This window comes from Piliocolobus tephrosceles, chromosome 15, assembly GCF_002776525.5.
Source record: "Piliocolobus tephrosceles isolate RC106 chromosome 15, ASM277652v3, whole genome shotgun sequence".
Taxonomy (NCBI): Eukaryota; Metazoa; Chordata; class Mammalia; order Primates; family Cercopithecidae; genus Piliocolobus; species Piliocolobus tephrosceles.
In genome coordinates this window covers 69,343,388-69,358,862 of record NC_045448.1, presented here as the reverse complement: position 1 = coordinate 69,358,862, position 15,475 = coordinate 69,343,388, and the positions used below count along the sequence as shown (strand labels likewise).

The 15,475-nt window shown below is 43.4% G+C and overlaps 1 protein-coding gene and 1 long non-coding RNA gene across 3 annotated transcripts in view; both read right to left on the bottom strand.

Annotated features, from left to right (window-relative positions):
• The window catches only part of ARHGAP25 (Rho GTPase activating protein 25), a 91,956-nt gene extending 88,288 nt beyond the window's left edge, over window positions 1–3,668 (bottom strand). The window contains exon 1 of one of the 2 annotated variants that reach the window (XM_023223977.3): window positions 3,194–3,668. In XM_023223977.3, the coding sequence (XP_023079745.2) occupies window positions 3,194–3,254 (61 nt within the window). In that variant the 5' untranslated portion in view covers window positions 3,255–3,668. Of the gene's footprint in view, window positions 1–2,911; window positions 3,135–3,193 lie in introns of those variants that run through there. The other variant, XM_023223978.2, reaches the window with a different exon arrangement.
• Window positions 3,669–12,300: 8,632 nt separating this feature from the next.
• On the bottom strand, window positions 12,301–14,790 carry LOC111550613. The gene is made up of 3 exons (XR_002734118.3): window positions 14,560–14,790; window positions 13,026–13,142; window positions 12,301–12,364 (listed from the first exon to the last, which is right to left on the bottom strand). It is a non-coding gene; the product is annotated as an uncharacterized LOC111550613 (long non-coding RNA).
• Between the last annotated feature and the right edge of the window lie 685 nt (window positions 14,791–15,475).

The following is a 15,475-nucleotide window of genomic DNA, read 5'->3' as shown; positions in this document are numbered from 1 at the left end:
TGAACACCAAACAAGCACAAATCAATTCACCATGTGCTATATAGTTTCAGGATTCTCCAGCCTGGGGAACCAGCATTTCAGTGTTCAAATAAGGCATAAAATGTGCTCAAGTAGACTGGCCTGGTCATTGGGAAGCCATGTAACTCTTTCAAGAAAGCCGTGTAACCTGAGACTGGAGGTCCAGAAAGTCTGGACCTGTCCTCCAGTGATGACAATTCAGTTAAAAAGGCACATAAATTAACAAGCAAAATATTTGAGTAACTGCATGAAGGCAGTGAAAAACTGTCATAATTCTAAAACTGAAGATGATAAAGGATCAAAGGAAGAAGTGTGTGCTCTTGGCTCCACCTCAAGTCAAGACTGTTTTGCTCTGCATTTTCCTTTTTCTTCCAACCCCTGTTCCCACCAGGATCAATAGGTCAGATGCAGGAAGGTCTGTGACTTTTTTCATCACTGCACGAAAATCTGTCAGACTCACGGTAGTGGACTCAGGTGAGTCTGCCATCCAGCAAGACCCTCTTCAGCTCTGCGATGGAAGTACAGTGGAGAGTCCCTCCCCTCGCTCTCAGAGACTTTCACTTTCACTCCAGCTCACAAGATTCTGCGGAAACTGGAAGCATAGCTCATCAAAAAAAGCTAGGGCCCCTTTCCTGGGTCACATTCTGGGGCAGTGTCTTGCTATTTCACCAAGTGCCCATTCTAGTGTCCTTCCTAAGCTATGGCCTGGCTCCCTGAGGACAGATCTCAATAACAGCCTCCAAAAAATTGAGCTACAGAGTGAATCATGAGTTAATATTTGTGTCCTAGTCCCAAGTGACCTTATATTCCACCCTTTTGGCGATCATCTACTCCAGGAGTTCTCAATTAGAGAAGATATTACCCTCACCCCCATCCCCAAGGAACACTTGGCTATATGTAAAGACAGTTTTATTTGTCACAACTGGTAGTGGTAGGGGGGTGTTACCATCTCCTAGTAGGTAGAGGCCAAGGATTCTGCTAAACATCCTATAATCCACAGGACAGGCCCCACAACAAAAAACTATCCAACCCAAAATGTTAATCGTATCTAGGTTGAGAAAACATTAAAACCACAGATTATCAGCTTTCCTGAAATAACTCCCAGTTCCACAGGTCTTCCCAATAGAGGTAAGTTTCTTTGACATATTGGTAAGCCAGTTCCTATAGTTACACCTGGACACAGGATGCCGGCGAGGGGATTGGAAGTCCTATGACTGAGTCGGGGGCTCTCCCCCATCAGAGGACTCAGCTTATGATCTGAATTCTAGTTCATGTGACACTTATAGATGCATCCTACTGTAGCCCAGTCCTTCAGGGTAACAAACTTGTAGATAGCATGGGTAATGACAAGGGCTCCTCCTTATTTCATTATGTCTTTATTATTATTTTTTCATTAAGTAATACTAAATAACATCATCTCCTTGTTTTTGTTGGCTGAAACATTCATTCAGCCAACAAATATTTATTGTGTGTCCAGTTAAGTCCAAGCACTGTGCTCTGTACTAAATGGCTGATAACTGTCTGCTGGGGCTAGTGAACACAGACCACAGTACCTACAGCAGGAGTTCTTCCTTGGGTAAGGATGAAAGTAGGGGGTGCTTGTTGAAATGCAGGATCCTGGGCCTTCCTCCGGAGATTCTGATTTTGTAAGGATGGTGCCAAGAAATCTGCATTTTTAGCCAGCACTTGATGTGAGTCTGATATAGGTTATCTATGGGACCATGCTTTAAGAAACATTGGTAAAAATCATGAAATTCGCTCAATCAAATCCCAGACCTGAGTATATGCAGTCTTGAGCTGTAGCGTGGTAATTTCCTATATCTGTGAAAAAAAATCATTTAACTATTAATTGTCTCAACCTTCTCATTTTTTAAACCAAAGGAGTGTAAGACCCTAATAACCTGTGTTCAAACACAGGTGGAAAGAGGGCAGAATGACCTTATTTATGTAGAAGCAGGACACTTTCAAAGGAACAGAACCGTATAATTTGTATGACATAGATTGAGCATTAGCCAAGTACATTTGTATCGATAGGAGGAAAATCTCTTGCTTATGTAAGAGGTACGAACACTATCTTTTCTCTGAACTGACCTCAGCATACAATCATTCATAGCTTGATTAGGGAACGCTAATCTCCCCTGGTTATCAAGATAAATGGCTTCTCTGATTACTGTTTTCTTTCAAATCCTTTCTCAGACCTACATCATTAATGTTCCGCTTGTGACTTTTCAATGGAGCACTTATTTTAGTAGCACACTTAACCCCTTTAGAGGTTCAAATCTAAAACTTGCTCAAGCAAAATTCTTCCAAGCTGTTAGAAACACTTTAATACTTATCTCTGTCTAATATCAAGGAAGTTATCTCATATATGGCCGAGATACATAAAAATGTAGGCAATAGTTTTCAGCCCAATTGCTCTGCCGTGAATTACTGTGACCAATTTAGCAATAGAAGAAATCAATATAAAGAACTTCATAACGAATATATAGATTAAACTTAATGTATCACTATCATCATTAGAAGGACAGGGTAAGGATTAAAGGACAGACTATCTCAGAAAATATGCCAGTCTCCCTTAAAATAATAATAAATACATCTCTTTTCCAACTCATCTAAGAATTCCCTCCCTTTCTGTTCCTTTAATTATATCTTTATTACGTAAGGTCTTTATTATACTTTAGTACTTTTTTATGTTCCTGTCTTGTTTTTGTTGTCTACTTTTTGCTACAAATAATACACCTTGACTCCTGGGCTCACAAGACAGAACACCCATTGAATTTACTTACAGATTGAGCACCTCAAAAGACTCTAGTCTTTGTGCTCCTGTTCAGAACCATTCAAAATATGGATAAGTTTCCAAACAGGAAGGAAATGGCATATGCTAAAAACTCACAGTTTTGTGTGTAATCTGTAGCCTTAAATCATCCGAAGTACCCCAGATCCTGTACACCAAGGAGTTCCATCCCACTGTTTTGTCCAAATGAAAGAGAACCCCCTCCCAGCATTTTAGAACTTGGACCTGGCATGCCAACTTAAATGCAAATGGTCCCTCAAACTCAGATTTGCCGCGAGATCCATTTTTAAGTAGACTATGCTCCCTGCAGACCAACATGCAAATGGTGCTCGAGTATACGTAAGAATCACAGAGGCAACAAAGAAAAGACACCAACCATACCTATTTTCGCAGCCTCCACTTTCAAGTTGAAATCCCAGTTCCTTGGCAATTTTAGGGACATTCTGCTTCCAGTTTAAGTGAGTAGTTAGTGAAGCGGTGAGTCTGTCACAGTTTGCGCCCTTCTTGTCTTTTCGCTCTTTCCCTCTGTTTTTGTGTCTGTTTTTGTTCCTCCTTAAGATTGCTTCACAAGCAATCTTAGGGTTGAGATTGATTTGCCAACGTGTCTCCTCCTTTCTTTTAGATGAAAGGTCCATCCATCTGTCACTGGAGGATGGCACCCAAACTCCCCCAGCCTCCACCCTCAGTCCCACAGGGGCTGGCACCCTGCTTTTCTTGCTTTCAGTTTTACCAGAAATATCCCAATTGACACCTCCCTCTGAGTCATGGGAAGCAAAGCTCCTTTTCGAAAGAATCTCAGGCCTCACTGAGTTGAGGTCGTGATAAACAACTGCTGCCTCTCGGTTGTGTGTGTGTGTGTGTGTGTGTGTGTTTAACTGTCTGCTTCCTTGCATTTGAGGAAGTGGGTGGCCGTTCAGTAAAGATGATACATTATGAGCACTCTTTCTTGAGAAAATGGTTTTTGGAAATGCTTGAAAAACCAGAATGGTTGCTTCTGTTATAAAAGGCTACAGTTTTCATTAAAAGAAAATGTCCAAACTCCCACCATCTACTTCAACTCTAAGCTCTCCTCTTCCTCACCTAATGGATCAAGCATCCAAAAATGGTCAGAAAAACAACTAGCATTCCCCCAAAGTTATCTTCTTTTAAATTCTTGCTGCTTTAAGGACCATGTCGCAAGCTCTCCAGCTGCTTAGGATAAAGTTTGCAAGTGATCTCAGCCTGATGTAGGGAGGGTTTTGATGTATTTGGCTTTAATGAATCAACTGAAGCTAGGTCGACCCACTCACATATCATAAGCGTTCTTTGGCATTGCACACAGGGTGTGGGCTTTAGAATCAGGTGTGTGGGCTGTATACATGGTGTGGGCTTCCATTTGTTAGCTCTTCAACTTTTTAACAAGCAACTGAATCTTTCCAGACCTTAATGTCCTCATCAGTAAAATGGGGTTGATAATAACCACAGCTCAAAGCGTTTTTGCAAAGGAATCTAGCGCAGAGCTTGACACAGAGTGGTTGCACCACAAACATTAGTTCAACCTTTATTCTCTTCTATTTAGTTCAGTTACGTGACAAGCTTTCATGTTTAACTGGGTCAGCCTAACCTAGTGATTAAGCATTTGGGCCCTGGAAACAGATCACTGGTAGTCAAATCCTGGCTTTCTTGCTGTGGGACTACGGACAAGTTTCTTGACCACTTTGTGCTTCAATTCTTATCTGTAGATGGGGCAAATAATAGGGCTTACTTCACAGGCTGTTGTGAGGCTTTAGTAGAAAAGCCAGCACAAAGTGCTCAGAATAGTCACTGTTAGCCAGCATCTAAGCTGCACACCTTGCTCCATTCATTCTCCAACCCTCCTAGATGACTCTGTCATACTTTCTTCTTCACCTGCCACTTGCTTACTCTTGCTGACGACCTGGGTTCCCGTTTCATTGAGAAAATTGATGTAACTGCGAGAGAATATCCCCAAGCTTCCTTCACTCTATCTGCTCACCTACCTGCATGCAAGCTGTGTCCCTAACCTTATTCTTGGTACAATGGGTGAACTGGCTGTTACCGCTCTCCCATCCCTGTTGCATCACCAATTTCTCCTTTCTCTTGGATCCTTCTTGTCAGCGTTCAAACTTATTATTTTTTATCCCACATAAAAACTCTCTGGATGCCACCACCCCCTTGGGCTAGAGTCCTATTTCTCTCCTTCATTTCTGAACCAAGCTTTAGTAAGAACTGTCTAACTTGCAAATATCTCTCCTCTTACTCTATCCTGAATCCCTTAACTGATGTTTTTGCCCCTGTGACCCCACAAAATATATTCTTATCAAGGATACCTATGACTTCCCTGTCACTAAACTCACAGGTCAGTGCTTCATATTCATCTCGCAGCCCCATCTGCCGGGTCGGACACATTTGATAGCTCTCTCCAACTCTGAGCCCTCTGTCCTTGGGGCTCCCACAGCCCACGGTTGGCCTGGCTGTCTGCCTGCCTTTCTGGCTTTTCTGTGTCTGTTTTCTTGCTGATTCCTTCTCATCTCTCCGACCTCTGAATATTGGAGGAAACCAACACTCGACTGGACTCCTTTTCCATCCACACTCACACCTTAGTGAGCTCATCTGTCTCAAGGCTTTAAATGCCACATATTTGCAGATGATTCCAAAGTGTATTTCCAGCTCAGGCCCCCTGAACTCTGAATCACATGGATCTCTACTTAGATCTATAGTAGCCATCTCAAACTAAATGCGTCCAAACTGTATATGCAGAGAACGAGGCTGAAGGAACAGTAGTGACCTGGGATATACTCCTCTCTTCAAGAATGAAAGGAGCATGAAAGGAGCGTAAGAAAGAAGAACCTTGTAAGTGCATTTAACACCTCTGCGCACATCCTGTCTGCTGGCATTCCATTGACCAACACAGGTCATATGGCCAAGCCCAAAGTCAGTGAGGCCGGAAGTACACCCAGTCCTCAGCGGGAGTAGGGAGGGAGAAGGGCCGGAGGAGTGGAAGAAGGGCTGGAGGGGTGGGAGAAGGGCCAGAGTGTTTGCTGATCAAGACTCCCCCCACCACACCCACCCAGTCTACCCAGCTACCCTCCAGCCTCCCCGAGGAGCTGGATTCCACTGAACTTGACTCAGCCACTTGGAGACTTTGCACTACTGCCTGCCTAACCCAAACACCACTGCTCTTTTTCGTATCCCGACTTCGTGAAGTGGGCGTGGGAGGGGCAGCTGTCCGACCCGGCCCAGCAGCATCTCCACGGGGGAATTCAACACCATCTAAAATTTCAGTCCTGGGACCTTTAAACTCAGGAACTTTGAAAATATTTTGAAGGTGGCATTAAGAAACACGCAGGGAACTTCCTTTACTTTTCAGGGTAGGTTCCTGTCAGTCTTGGAAAAACTCGTGACCCATGGGGGAAGTTAGTTGTGCATATGCGGAAAGGCAATCAGATGAAAAGCTCACTCCCTGCAAGGGCCCAGCACAGCAGCCTTCCCCCACCACAGAGCTCTCCCTCGGTCAGTCGACTAGGTACTGTTGCTCCCTCTCTCTGATCTTCATAAAAAGAAGAGCCAGATGCCTTGCCTGGTCCCAAAGTTTGAATTAGCATCTGCAGTAGCACAAGCAAACATTCATCCATCTATTGTATTGGTTTGTTGAATGCTGAGCGGTTTTATTAAGGACCAAATTTTTGTGGACATTGGACGAATGTTCATGAACAAGCAGACCTGGTTTCTGCTTCTCCACCTCACCGCCCTGCCACCGGCTGTTGTCTCTTACAGTCTGTTGGAAGAGAAGAACAATTAAGTGAACAATTGAATACAATGTGAGAGAGCTATGCTGGGGAAAGTGTAGGGAGCTAGGGGGGTGCATATGGGAGGGGCCTAACTGGACTTGGGGAGTGAAGGAAGGCTTCCTGGAAGAAGTGTCTTTTAAAGTAAGGCTTGACAAATGAGTTAGGGAGGAAAGAGGGTTGGAAAAAGGATTTCGGACAAAACGAACAATATGAATGAGGCACAGAGACAAGAAAGCTCTTCAGGTTGCTCCTAAGAAGGATGAAAGGGGTGGGGTTGAGGAGAAGTGAAGCTGGAGAGAGAGTCAGGGCTGAGCGGGGCTGGATCACACAGGACAGGTAAACCTTGACAGAGTTCTGACTTTACCCTGGGGGAAACAGAGGTCACTGGGGAGTTTTCAGCAGGGTAGGGATTGAGGAGGCTGTGGTAGATATCTAAGGGAGAGGAAGAGTGAGGGAGAGAGGTCGGCAGCATGGGCATGGGAAAAAGGGAAAACAACACAGGAGTCATGTCAATGGCAGAATTGTAGCCACAGGAGAATTATTATGCCAGAGAAAAGAGCCACCCACGATCCTGGCTTGTCACTGGAAGGGTGTAGTTCCAATCACAGAGATGGGGCATGCACAAAAACAGTGAGGATTAGTACTGAGGAACTGGGAGAAAATGTTGGGCTTAGTTTGGGGCATGTTGATTTAGGGATCCAAGGGGCACTTGAGTGCAGGTCTTCTGCACTCAAGGCTCATGTGAACCTAGAGCTCAGACAGACCATTCATTCATTCACTCGTTCACTCCGTAAAAATTTATACAGGCCTGTGTTGGATGCTGATTGAACAAGAAGGATGATTAAGAACCTGGCCTTATCCTCAAATGAGTCATGAGAGAGAAGTGTAAACATAATAGGAATGCCGTGCAAGATACGAAAATAGTGTATACACAGGGTAAAGTGAGAGCAAGAGATGGTTAGCTCTGCTGGGGTGGCTTCCCAGGAAAGGTGACCCATGAGAGAATAGTTAGGAAGCCAGGTAGGGGAGTGAGAGGAGAACACTCCAGGCAAATGAAATGGCAGATAGTTGTTAAAACACAAATACGGCCCCCATTTAGGGAAGTATCACAAATGATGTATGGCCCCCACAAAGAAGCCCCATACCTGCTAGTAGAAGCTGCAGGGGTTGCTGGGGCCAGGGTCTGATGCACTTGCTGAATGGTTGGACTCTAGCCTGAGGAGAATTTTTTTTTTTTTTTTTTTTAAGACGGGGTCTCACTCTGTCAACCAGGCTGGAGTGCAGTGGCACAATCATGGCTCACTGCAGCCTCAACCTCCTGGGCTTAAGCCATCCTCCCACCTTGGCCTATGGAGCAGGTGGGACTACAAGCGCTCACTACTATGCCTGGCTAATTTTTTTAAAACTCATTTGATAGAGTTGGGGGTCTCACTATGTTGCCCAGGCTGGTCTCAAACTCCTGGGTTCAAGTGATCCTTCTACCTTGGCCTCCAAAGTGCTGAGATTACAGACATGATCCACTGTGTCCGGCCTGGAGAACTCTTGAAACATCTTTCATTATTATTTTTACCATTACAGAAGTCTGTGCATAATCACCATACAAATTTTTTAAAAACAAAAAGAAAATAAAAATCATTGTTACCACTTAATGTGTGATAAGAACTTTTCCCATTCTTGGTTTCCTACTTCTCTCTCACTTTCTACTCATCTGTACATGTAATGTATGTATGCATGTATTGTAAATATTTTAAATGGTGCATATGCTGTTTTACAAACTGTTATCTTCCCTTGACAAAAAAAAAAAAAAGCCACGAAAAAGAATCTGTCGTTAAGCATTTTTCCAAAACACCATCAGTGGCCGCATGATTTTTAATTATATGATGAGAGCAAAATTAATTTAACAAATCCCTGTGTCATTGAGCATTGGAGATATGTATAAATTTCATAATATTCTTATAGCTGGATAAATCTAGTCCTTTTCCCCCCTCAGGGGGAATTCTTAGAGATATAAATGCTGGGAAAGTGAATAAGACTCTACTAAGGTTTGCTATGTGCTCTCAAATTGCTAAATCACTGAATTGTACACTTCGATGGGTGAATTGCGTGGTATGTGAATTATGTGTCAATAAAACTCGTTAAAAAACAAGCAGTCAGGTGAAGAACAAACACGAGAAAGTTCTACGATTCATGTTTCCATTAACAATATATGTAGGGCCCAGTTCCCTCAGCACCTCACTAACAGTTGGCATTATCATTGCTTTTATTATAAATCATTTTCAGCTGAATGAGCAAATCTTTTTTTAATTAAATAGTGAAACTAAAGTTATTTTTTTAGTGTGCTTTACTGGTCATTTGTAAGGGTCGGATGTGTCTAGGTGTCGATGTGTCTGAGTGATTTTGCAAGGAGTCAGTGCAGGGGGAGTTTCTTCTATCTTTTTTTCTGATTTTCAGCCCACTGGCTCTAGGATCTTCTTCAGGAGTGTCAGTTATCTGCATGTTAGCTCTCCACTTTGTCACTTCCTCGTCTTTCATTTTGTCATCTCTGTTACTGTCATCTTCATTTGAAGACAGCTTCTCATGTTTGTTCTTCACTTGACTGCTTGTTTTTTTACTAGCTTTTTTGATACATAATTCACATACTATGCAATTCATCCATCAAAGTGTACAATTCAGTGATTTAGTATATTCACAGAGTTGTGCAACGATTGCCATAATCAACTGTAGAACATTTTCATTTTCCACAAAAGAAGCTCCATACCCATTAGCAGACCCTCCTCATTTTCCCCAGCGCTGGGCAACCACTTTACGTCTCTACAGATTTGTCTATAGACAAAGGTGTCTATTGTGGACATTTCACATAAGGAAATCATATACTGTAATACGCGGTCTTTTGTGAAGGGCTTCTTTCCCTTTGCATGTTTTGAAGTTTCATTCATATGCAGCATGTATCAGAACTTTATTTCTTTTCATGGCCAAATAATATTCCATTGTGTGGATAGATCAAATGTTATTTATCTGTTCATTTAGCTGATGGACATTTGGATTGTTTCCACCTTTTGGCTACTAAGAAAAATGACGCTATGAACATTTGTGCACAAGTTTTTAAAATTTTGTGTATTTATTTATTTACTTGTTTTTATAAAGATGGGAGTCTCACTATGTTGCCCAGGTTGGTCTCAAACTTCTGGGCTCAAGCGATTCTCCTGCCTCAGCCTCTCAAAGTGCTGGAATTACAGGTGTGAGCCACCATGCCTGGCCTTGTGCACAAGTTTTATAAACTGTTATCTTTTCCCGACAAAATGGCATTATCATTGCTTTTATTAAAAATTATTTTCAATTGAACAAGCAAATAATTTTTTTATTAAAAAATCACCTCGCTTGGGTATGGACACAGCAGTGGAATTTCTGGGTTATATGGTGACTTTATGTTTAAACTTTGGAGGAACTGCCAAAATGTTTTACAAAGTAGCTGCACCATTTTACATTTCCACCAGAAATGTAAGAGGGTTTCGTTTTTTCCACGTATTCTCCGACGCTTGTTATCATCAGTCTTTTTTATTTTAGCCATTCTAGTGGATGGTTAGGATGAAATGTTATTATCTCGTTGGGGTTTTGACTTGCATTTTCCTGATGACTAATGATGTTAAGCGTCTTTTCATTTGCTTATTGGCTGGTTTGGTTTTCCAAAGCAGAATTCCTGCTTCGTGAAACATCCAATGATGTAGTCCCACTGAACCTGCGTTTCCTCAAGACCACATCCAGCCTCAACTTTGACTGAACAAAGTTGAACTCCAGCCTTCAACTTTGACTGAAACTCTCCTACTTTTGTCTTATTTCCATTTAATCCTGCTGATGTACATTGTACTCAGTATCATTTCAAATTTCCAGCAGACTTTTTTCTATGTACTTCAGCTGCATTTCTCCTACCCCTTGCCTAGTTTTCTCTAGAACTTTTAGGTGATGCTGTGCATGAAAAGGCAGTCACATCTTTCTGGGAGTGATTAGATCTGCTGGAGAGAGTCACTTGTCACCAAATCTCTCCCTCTCCTTCTCCATTGAGCACTCCAGGCTGTGGTTGTCACCGTCATCCCGCATCACCATGATGGTTGTAGCTGTTGTTTTCTGCAGGGATTTAAAACGATGCCTGGGCAGGGGATGGAGCAATCCTATGCCAGCTGCCTCACTGATGAGCATCAGAGAAATGGATGGAGGGAGAAGCAGAGATCAGTTTTCTGAACTTGACACAGTTTGGGTCAGAGTGAAGAACAGACTCCAGGAGAGTCAGAATGTGAGAGTCGACCTTTGTCAGGAGGTCCCTGGCCATGGCACAAAGCTGGGGGAGGTTTCTGTGAACATAGTTCTTTGTGCAGTAGGGCGATGCCCTGTTAATCAGCAGATGGAAGCTCTGCAGAGGCAGACCCTCTGAGGCAGATCAAGTGCCCTAAATTGGCACAAACCTTTACATTCCTGGGGGACTGTGCTAGGTGCTATTGTAGTCCCACTTGTATTGTTATTTTCCTTCTAATAGATTTAAGAAGAAAAGCATAATACTTTTTGTACCCACATCTTATCCAGAAGTCAGGAGAAAAAAAGGTGGCCTGAGGTCAAGCAGGTTGGGAGGAAACACATTTCTTTGTGGCCGTGAGTCAGCCAGTTTCACTCACTTGTATTTCCCACCTGACTCGTGCAGGCATTTGAATGTGGGCCCCTGTGTTGCAGGTGCACTCAACCAGTAACCACGCTTTTAGCAAATACTAAGTGCATAGGCCGGATGGCTGCATCTTGTGGTCTTGACTGACAGATGCCTCAGCATGTGTATCCTGGCATGTAGCATTTGGAGACACCAAATGTAAAGATCTTTTTCATTTGGATTTTAAAAGTCTGTATCTTTTTAAAAGCTGTATTTACAAGGCACAAAATCAAGGTTTCATTCCCATTTCCTTGGGTATACGGGAAAAAAAAAAAACAGAAAGAAAAAGTAAAAAAAGAAAGATTTGTGCAATAGGACTATGCCTTGCTGCAAGCTCAGCAGAGGCAGATTTGGCAGAGGAAGAGATTTCTGGGCTCTGAACACTCTGTGTGAGCCCAGTCGACGTGGTGCAGACTCCTGGGCTCAGACCACAGAGCCTTGTTCCTCCCAGCACTGAGCAGTGAGTTGGAGGCACCCCCTCTCGTCACTGATGTCACCTTTGCCAAGGTCCCTGGCATTGGATCTGATGTCTGGCCACAGTTTGATAGTCTATTGATCTTTATTTTTTCTAAGTGTCCCATAGCTAAAAAAAATTGTCCCACAGCCAAAAAAATTATATCTGGAGGCCTGAAGGCCAAGACTGGCATTATTGCTGCTGGGGCTCTACCTGGAGAAGGCTGCTCTGTGAATCAGGAGGTCAGGAAGGGAAATGTCTATTTAAACGGGAAATTAGTTACCAAGGGATTATAAAAAGAACCTCATGTTTTCCAACAGGAAGGGGCACACTGAGCAAATCAGGAGCAAATGTCCCTCACATAACACCTCCTTTTGGCCATTGTTCTGGATTACATTACATTAGTTTGAGCCACGTGAAGCTGCCAATATTTGACAGCTTTTGACTGGCAAGAACAATTTCATGTATTTCCACATAATAGGCCCACTCTGCCTCCTGCCACTCATTCATTCAACAAGTACAAAATGAACCGCTCACCTCTTAGGGATCAGGCAGTGCTCTAGGTGCAGAGAACACAGCCAACAAGACAGATGAAAATGCCTGTTTTTGCGGAGCTTGTTCTAATGAGGAAAGAGACAAGAAAATAAATAAGTGAAATAAATGTAATGTGTTAAGTGCTGTGGAGAAAAAGAAAACGTGCTATGGGAAGGGGTGAAAGAAATGTCACGTTGAGGGGAGAGGGGAGGGAGATTGCAGTTTTAAATAGTTGGACAGTGAAGGTGACATTTCACAGAGTAGGTGACATTTGAGTAAAGACCTGAGCCAGGTTGAGAATGAGCCAGGTAAACCTATGTGGAAGAACCTTCCAGCAGAAGGAGGTGTGAGTGAAAAAGCTCTGCCAGAGGTGAGAGCAAGCCTAGCAATTCAAGAGACAGCAGGGAGGTCCTGTGTTCATAGCAAAGGGAGGAAGGGAAAGATAACAAGAGACGGGTCAACAAGGTAATAGGGAACGAATTGTATGGGGCTTCATAGGACCTTGCTGGGACTTTGGCTTTTGCTTAGAGTGAGATTTATAGCAGAGGATTGCCTTGATTTACTGTATACTTTTAAATAATCAGGCTGGTCATGGTGGCTTACGCCTGTAATCCCAGCACTTTAGGAGACTGAGGCAGGAGGATCACTTGAGCCCAGGAATTCTAAACAGCTTTGTCAACATAGTTGAGGCCCCATCTCTAAAAGAAAAGAAAAGAAAAGAAATTGGCCAGGTAGGATGGCACACACCTGTAATCACAGCTACTCAGGAGGCTGAGATGGGTGGAATGCGTGAGTCCAAGAGTTTAAACCTTCAGTGAGCCACATTGCACCACTGCACTCCAGCCTGGGTGGCAGACAGAGATTCTGTTTCAATAATAACAATAATAATTATAAACTAATAAAAGATCACTGTGACCTCTGCATTGAGAATAGACTGAGAGGTGGTAGGGCAAGGGCAAAAGCAGAGGCCTTAGAGCTGACTGCAATGTTTCAAGGTGAGTGAGACAGCAGGTCTGCACCAGCGTGGCCTGCTCAGCTCACTGTGCATGGTTGTGCAGGTGATGCAGTGAGCAAGGCACCAGCCTCTTGGATAGGTGGGGCTGGAGTCTAGTCAGGGCACCGAGCACCAGCCCAGAGTCTAACTGTGGAGCTTCGGCCATCCAAGGAAGGAGTATCGTTCTCTACTCAAAGGCTCTACCACCCATTCAGTCATGGGGGTGGTGTTTTTCTAAATTTTACAAAAGAAACACAATATAGACCAGCAAAGGCTCTGCTGGTAGCCAGGGAGGTGGTGAGAAGTGGCTGATATTTCGTGTATATCCTGGATCAATCCTGTCTGCTCTCCCAACGGGTTGGATGACAGACATGACAGAATGAGAGAAGTCAAGGGAAATGACAAGGTCGAGCATGGCCTGAGAAAATGGAAGGGAGAAGGTCCCATTTACTGAGATGGGAAAGACAGGGAAGGAGCGGGCTGGACAGAGGCTGGAGATTGGCCCACATTAGGCCAAAGATGCCCAGTAAACATCTCCAAATGGAGATCCTACTACCACCCAGTAGGCAGCTGGATCTGAGTCTGGTGTTTAGGGCAGAAGTCCATTGGAGTGTAGTTAAATAATGTCAAAAGACTTCTTTCCTCGAACTTAAATATTTTTTGTCACCCAGAGTGGCTCAGAAAGAACATCAGTAAATGCAACTGGTCATGGCCTGAGGGTCAGCAGGTGGCTACGGCCCCATCCTCTTAGCATCCCACAGAGGTCATGCACTGCAGAGCTTCCCCAGTGAGGCAGCTCCCTGCCGTTGCAGGAGGGGCTACTATGAGAGAGGTTTTGCTCAGGATAAATAAACGTTATAGATTTCGGTGTCAGGTAGACTAAGCTTAGGGACCAGATGTTTAGAGAGTTGGAGGAAAATGTTAGCTCCCTAACACCTGAAGAGTTCGGGGCCCAGTGTGAAGTGCGGAGAGTTTGGGGCCCATTCCAGGAGGGAGTGAGCCTTTCTCCCTGGAAGAAAGGAAGCCACTCTTCCAGGTCAGAGATATACAATATGATCATTAAAATAAAGTATAAAATTCAAAATAAAACAGGGAATTATTTTTTGATGGCTAGTTCTGATGAGTTTGGACCAATTTCATAAAAGGCGTCACCAACCTTTATCTCTTATGCAAAAAAAGCCTTGTTTAGAAAATTTGAAGTAGCCAGTGCAATTAAAACTTGTGACCATTTTTATTTGAAAGATAACTATTTCCAATGTTAATCAAGTTGGCATTAGTTGAACTCACCCCAAGAAGTTTCATGTGTAGCTCCAGGTACATAGGAGGGAAAAAGCAATGAGGATTTTATACCACAGTCAGGCTTTGGAGTCTGGGGGTGTCTTGAGTGTTTCTGCATTCAGCCACATCTGTGAGTACAGATGGATTTCAGTCCACAAAGCACTGCATGGTGACATCCTGAGGGTGGTGACCAATTCTGGACCACAAACGTCCGGTGTGGTTTAAGGAGCCCCTTCTTGCCTGCCCAGTGGCCCATTACCTGTGCAAACAATGGCACACCCACTTTGATCAGCTTAGACACACCAGGTGAAAGGAAGTTGTGTTGTGGGAAGGGGTAGGTAGGAAAGGGGAGAGTTATAATCCTGACACACAGATGAAAATCTATTTCACTTTTGAAAGATAATTTTGGTTAAGCAGAGGAATCTACTGGGATCACCTTCAAATGTCCCAAAACATCTAGGGTAGAGAAAGTCTATTAGAAAATAGCCTACACATTTTAAAAGTACACAGACTTTTGCCCACCTTGCTGTAGGACTTTGGGAATCAGGGAGGTGAAGAAAAGGCAAAACACAGATGGTGGCCATTATGCATCCAGTACTTGTGCTTTTGGATGATACCAACAACAAAGTGAGTATGCTACATAATGGCTCCATAAGTAAGAGGAAGTTAATCTTCGTACAGAGTAAAGTTTCCAGAGCAAATATAGGAGCTTTTTTTTTTTTTCCTGACTGAAATGTTTCTATATCTGCGATTCCTGTTTTTTCCCAGTTTCATCCCTCAGCTCCACTAAGCCCTTAAGGCACAGTTTGTCATGGAAGCCCATTAGAGTGGCATCTCTCAAGCCACTTCCTGCCAAGGGACAGCATTGCTGTCTAACTCCTGTAATTTTAAAGATGGAGACCTTCCCTAACTGGGTGTGTGATTT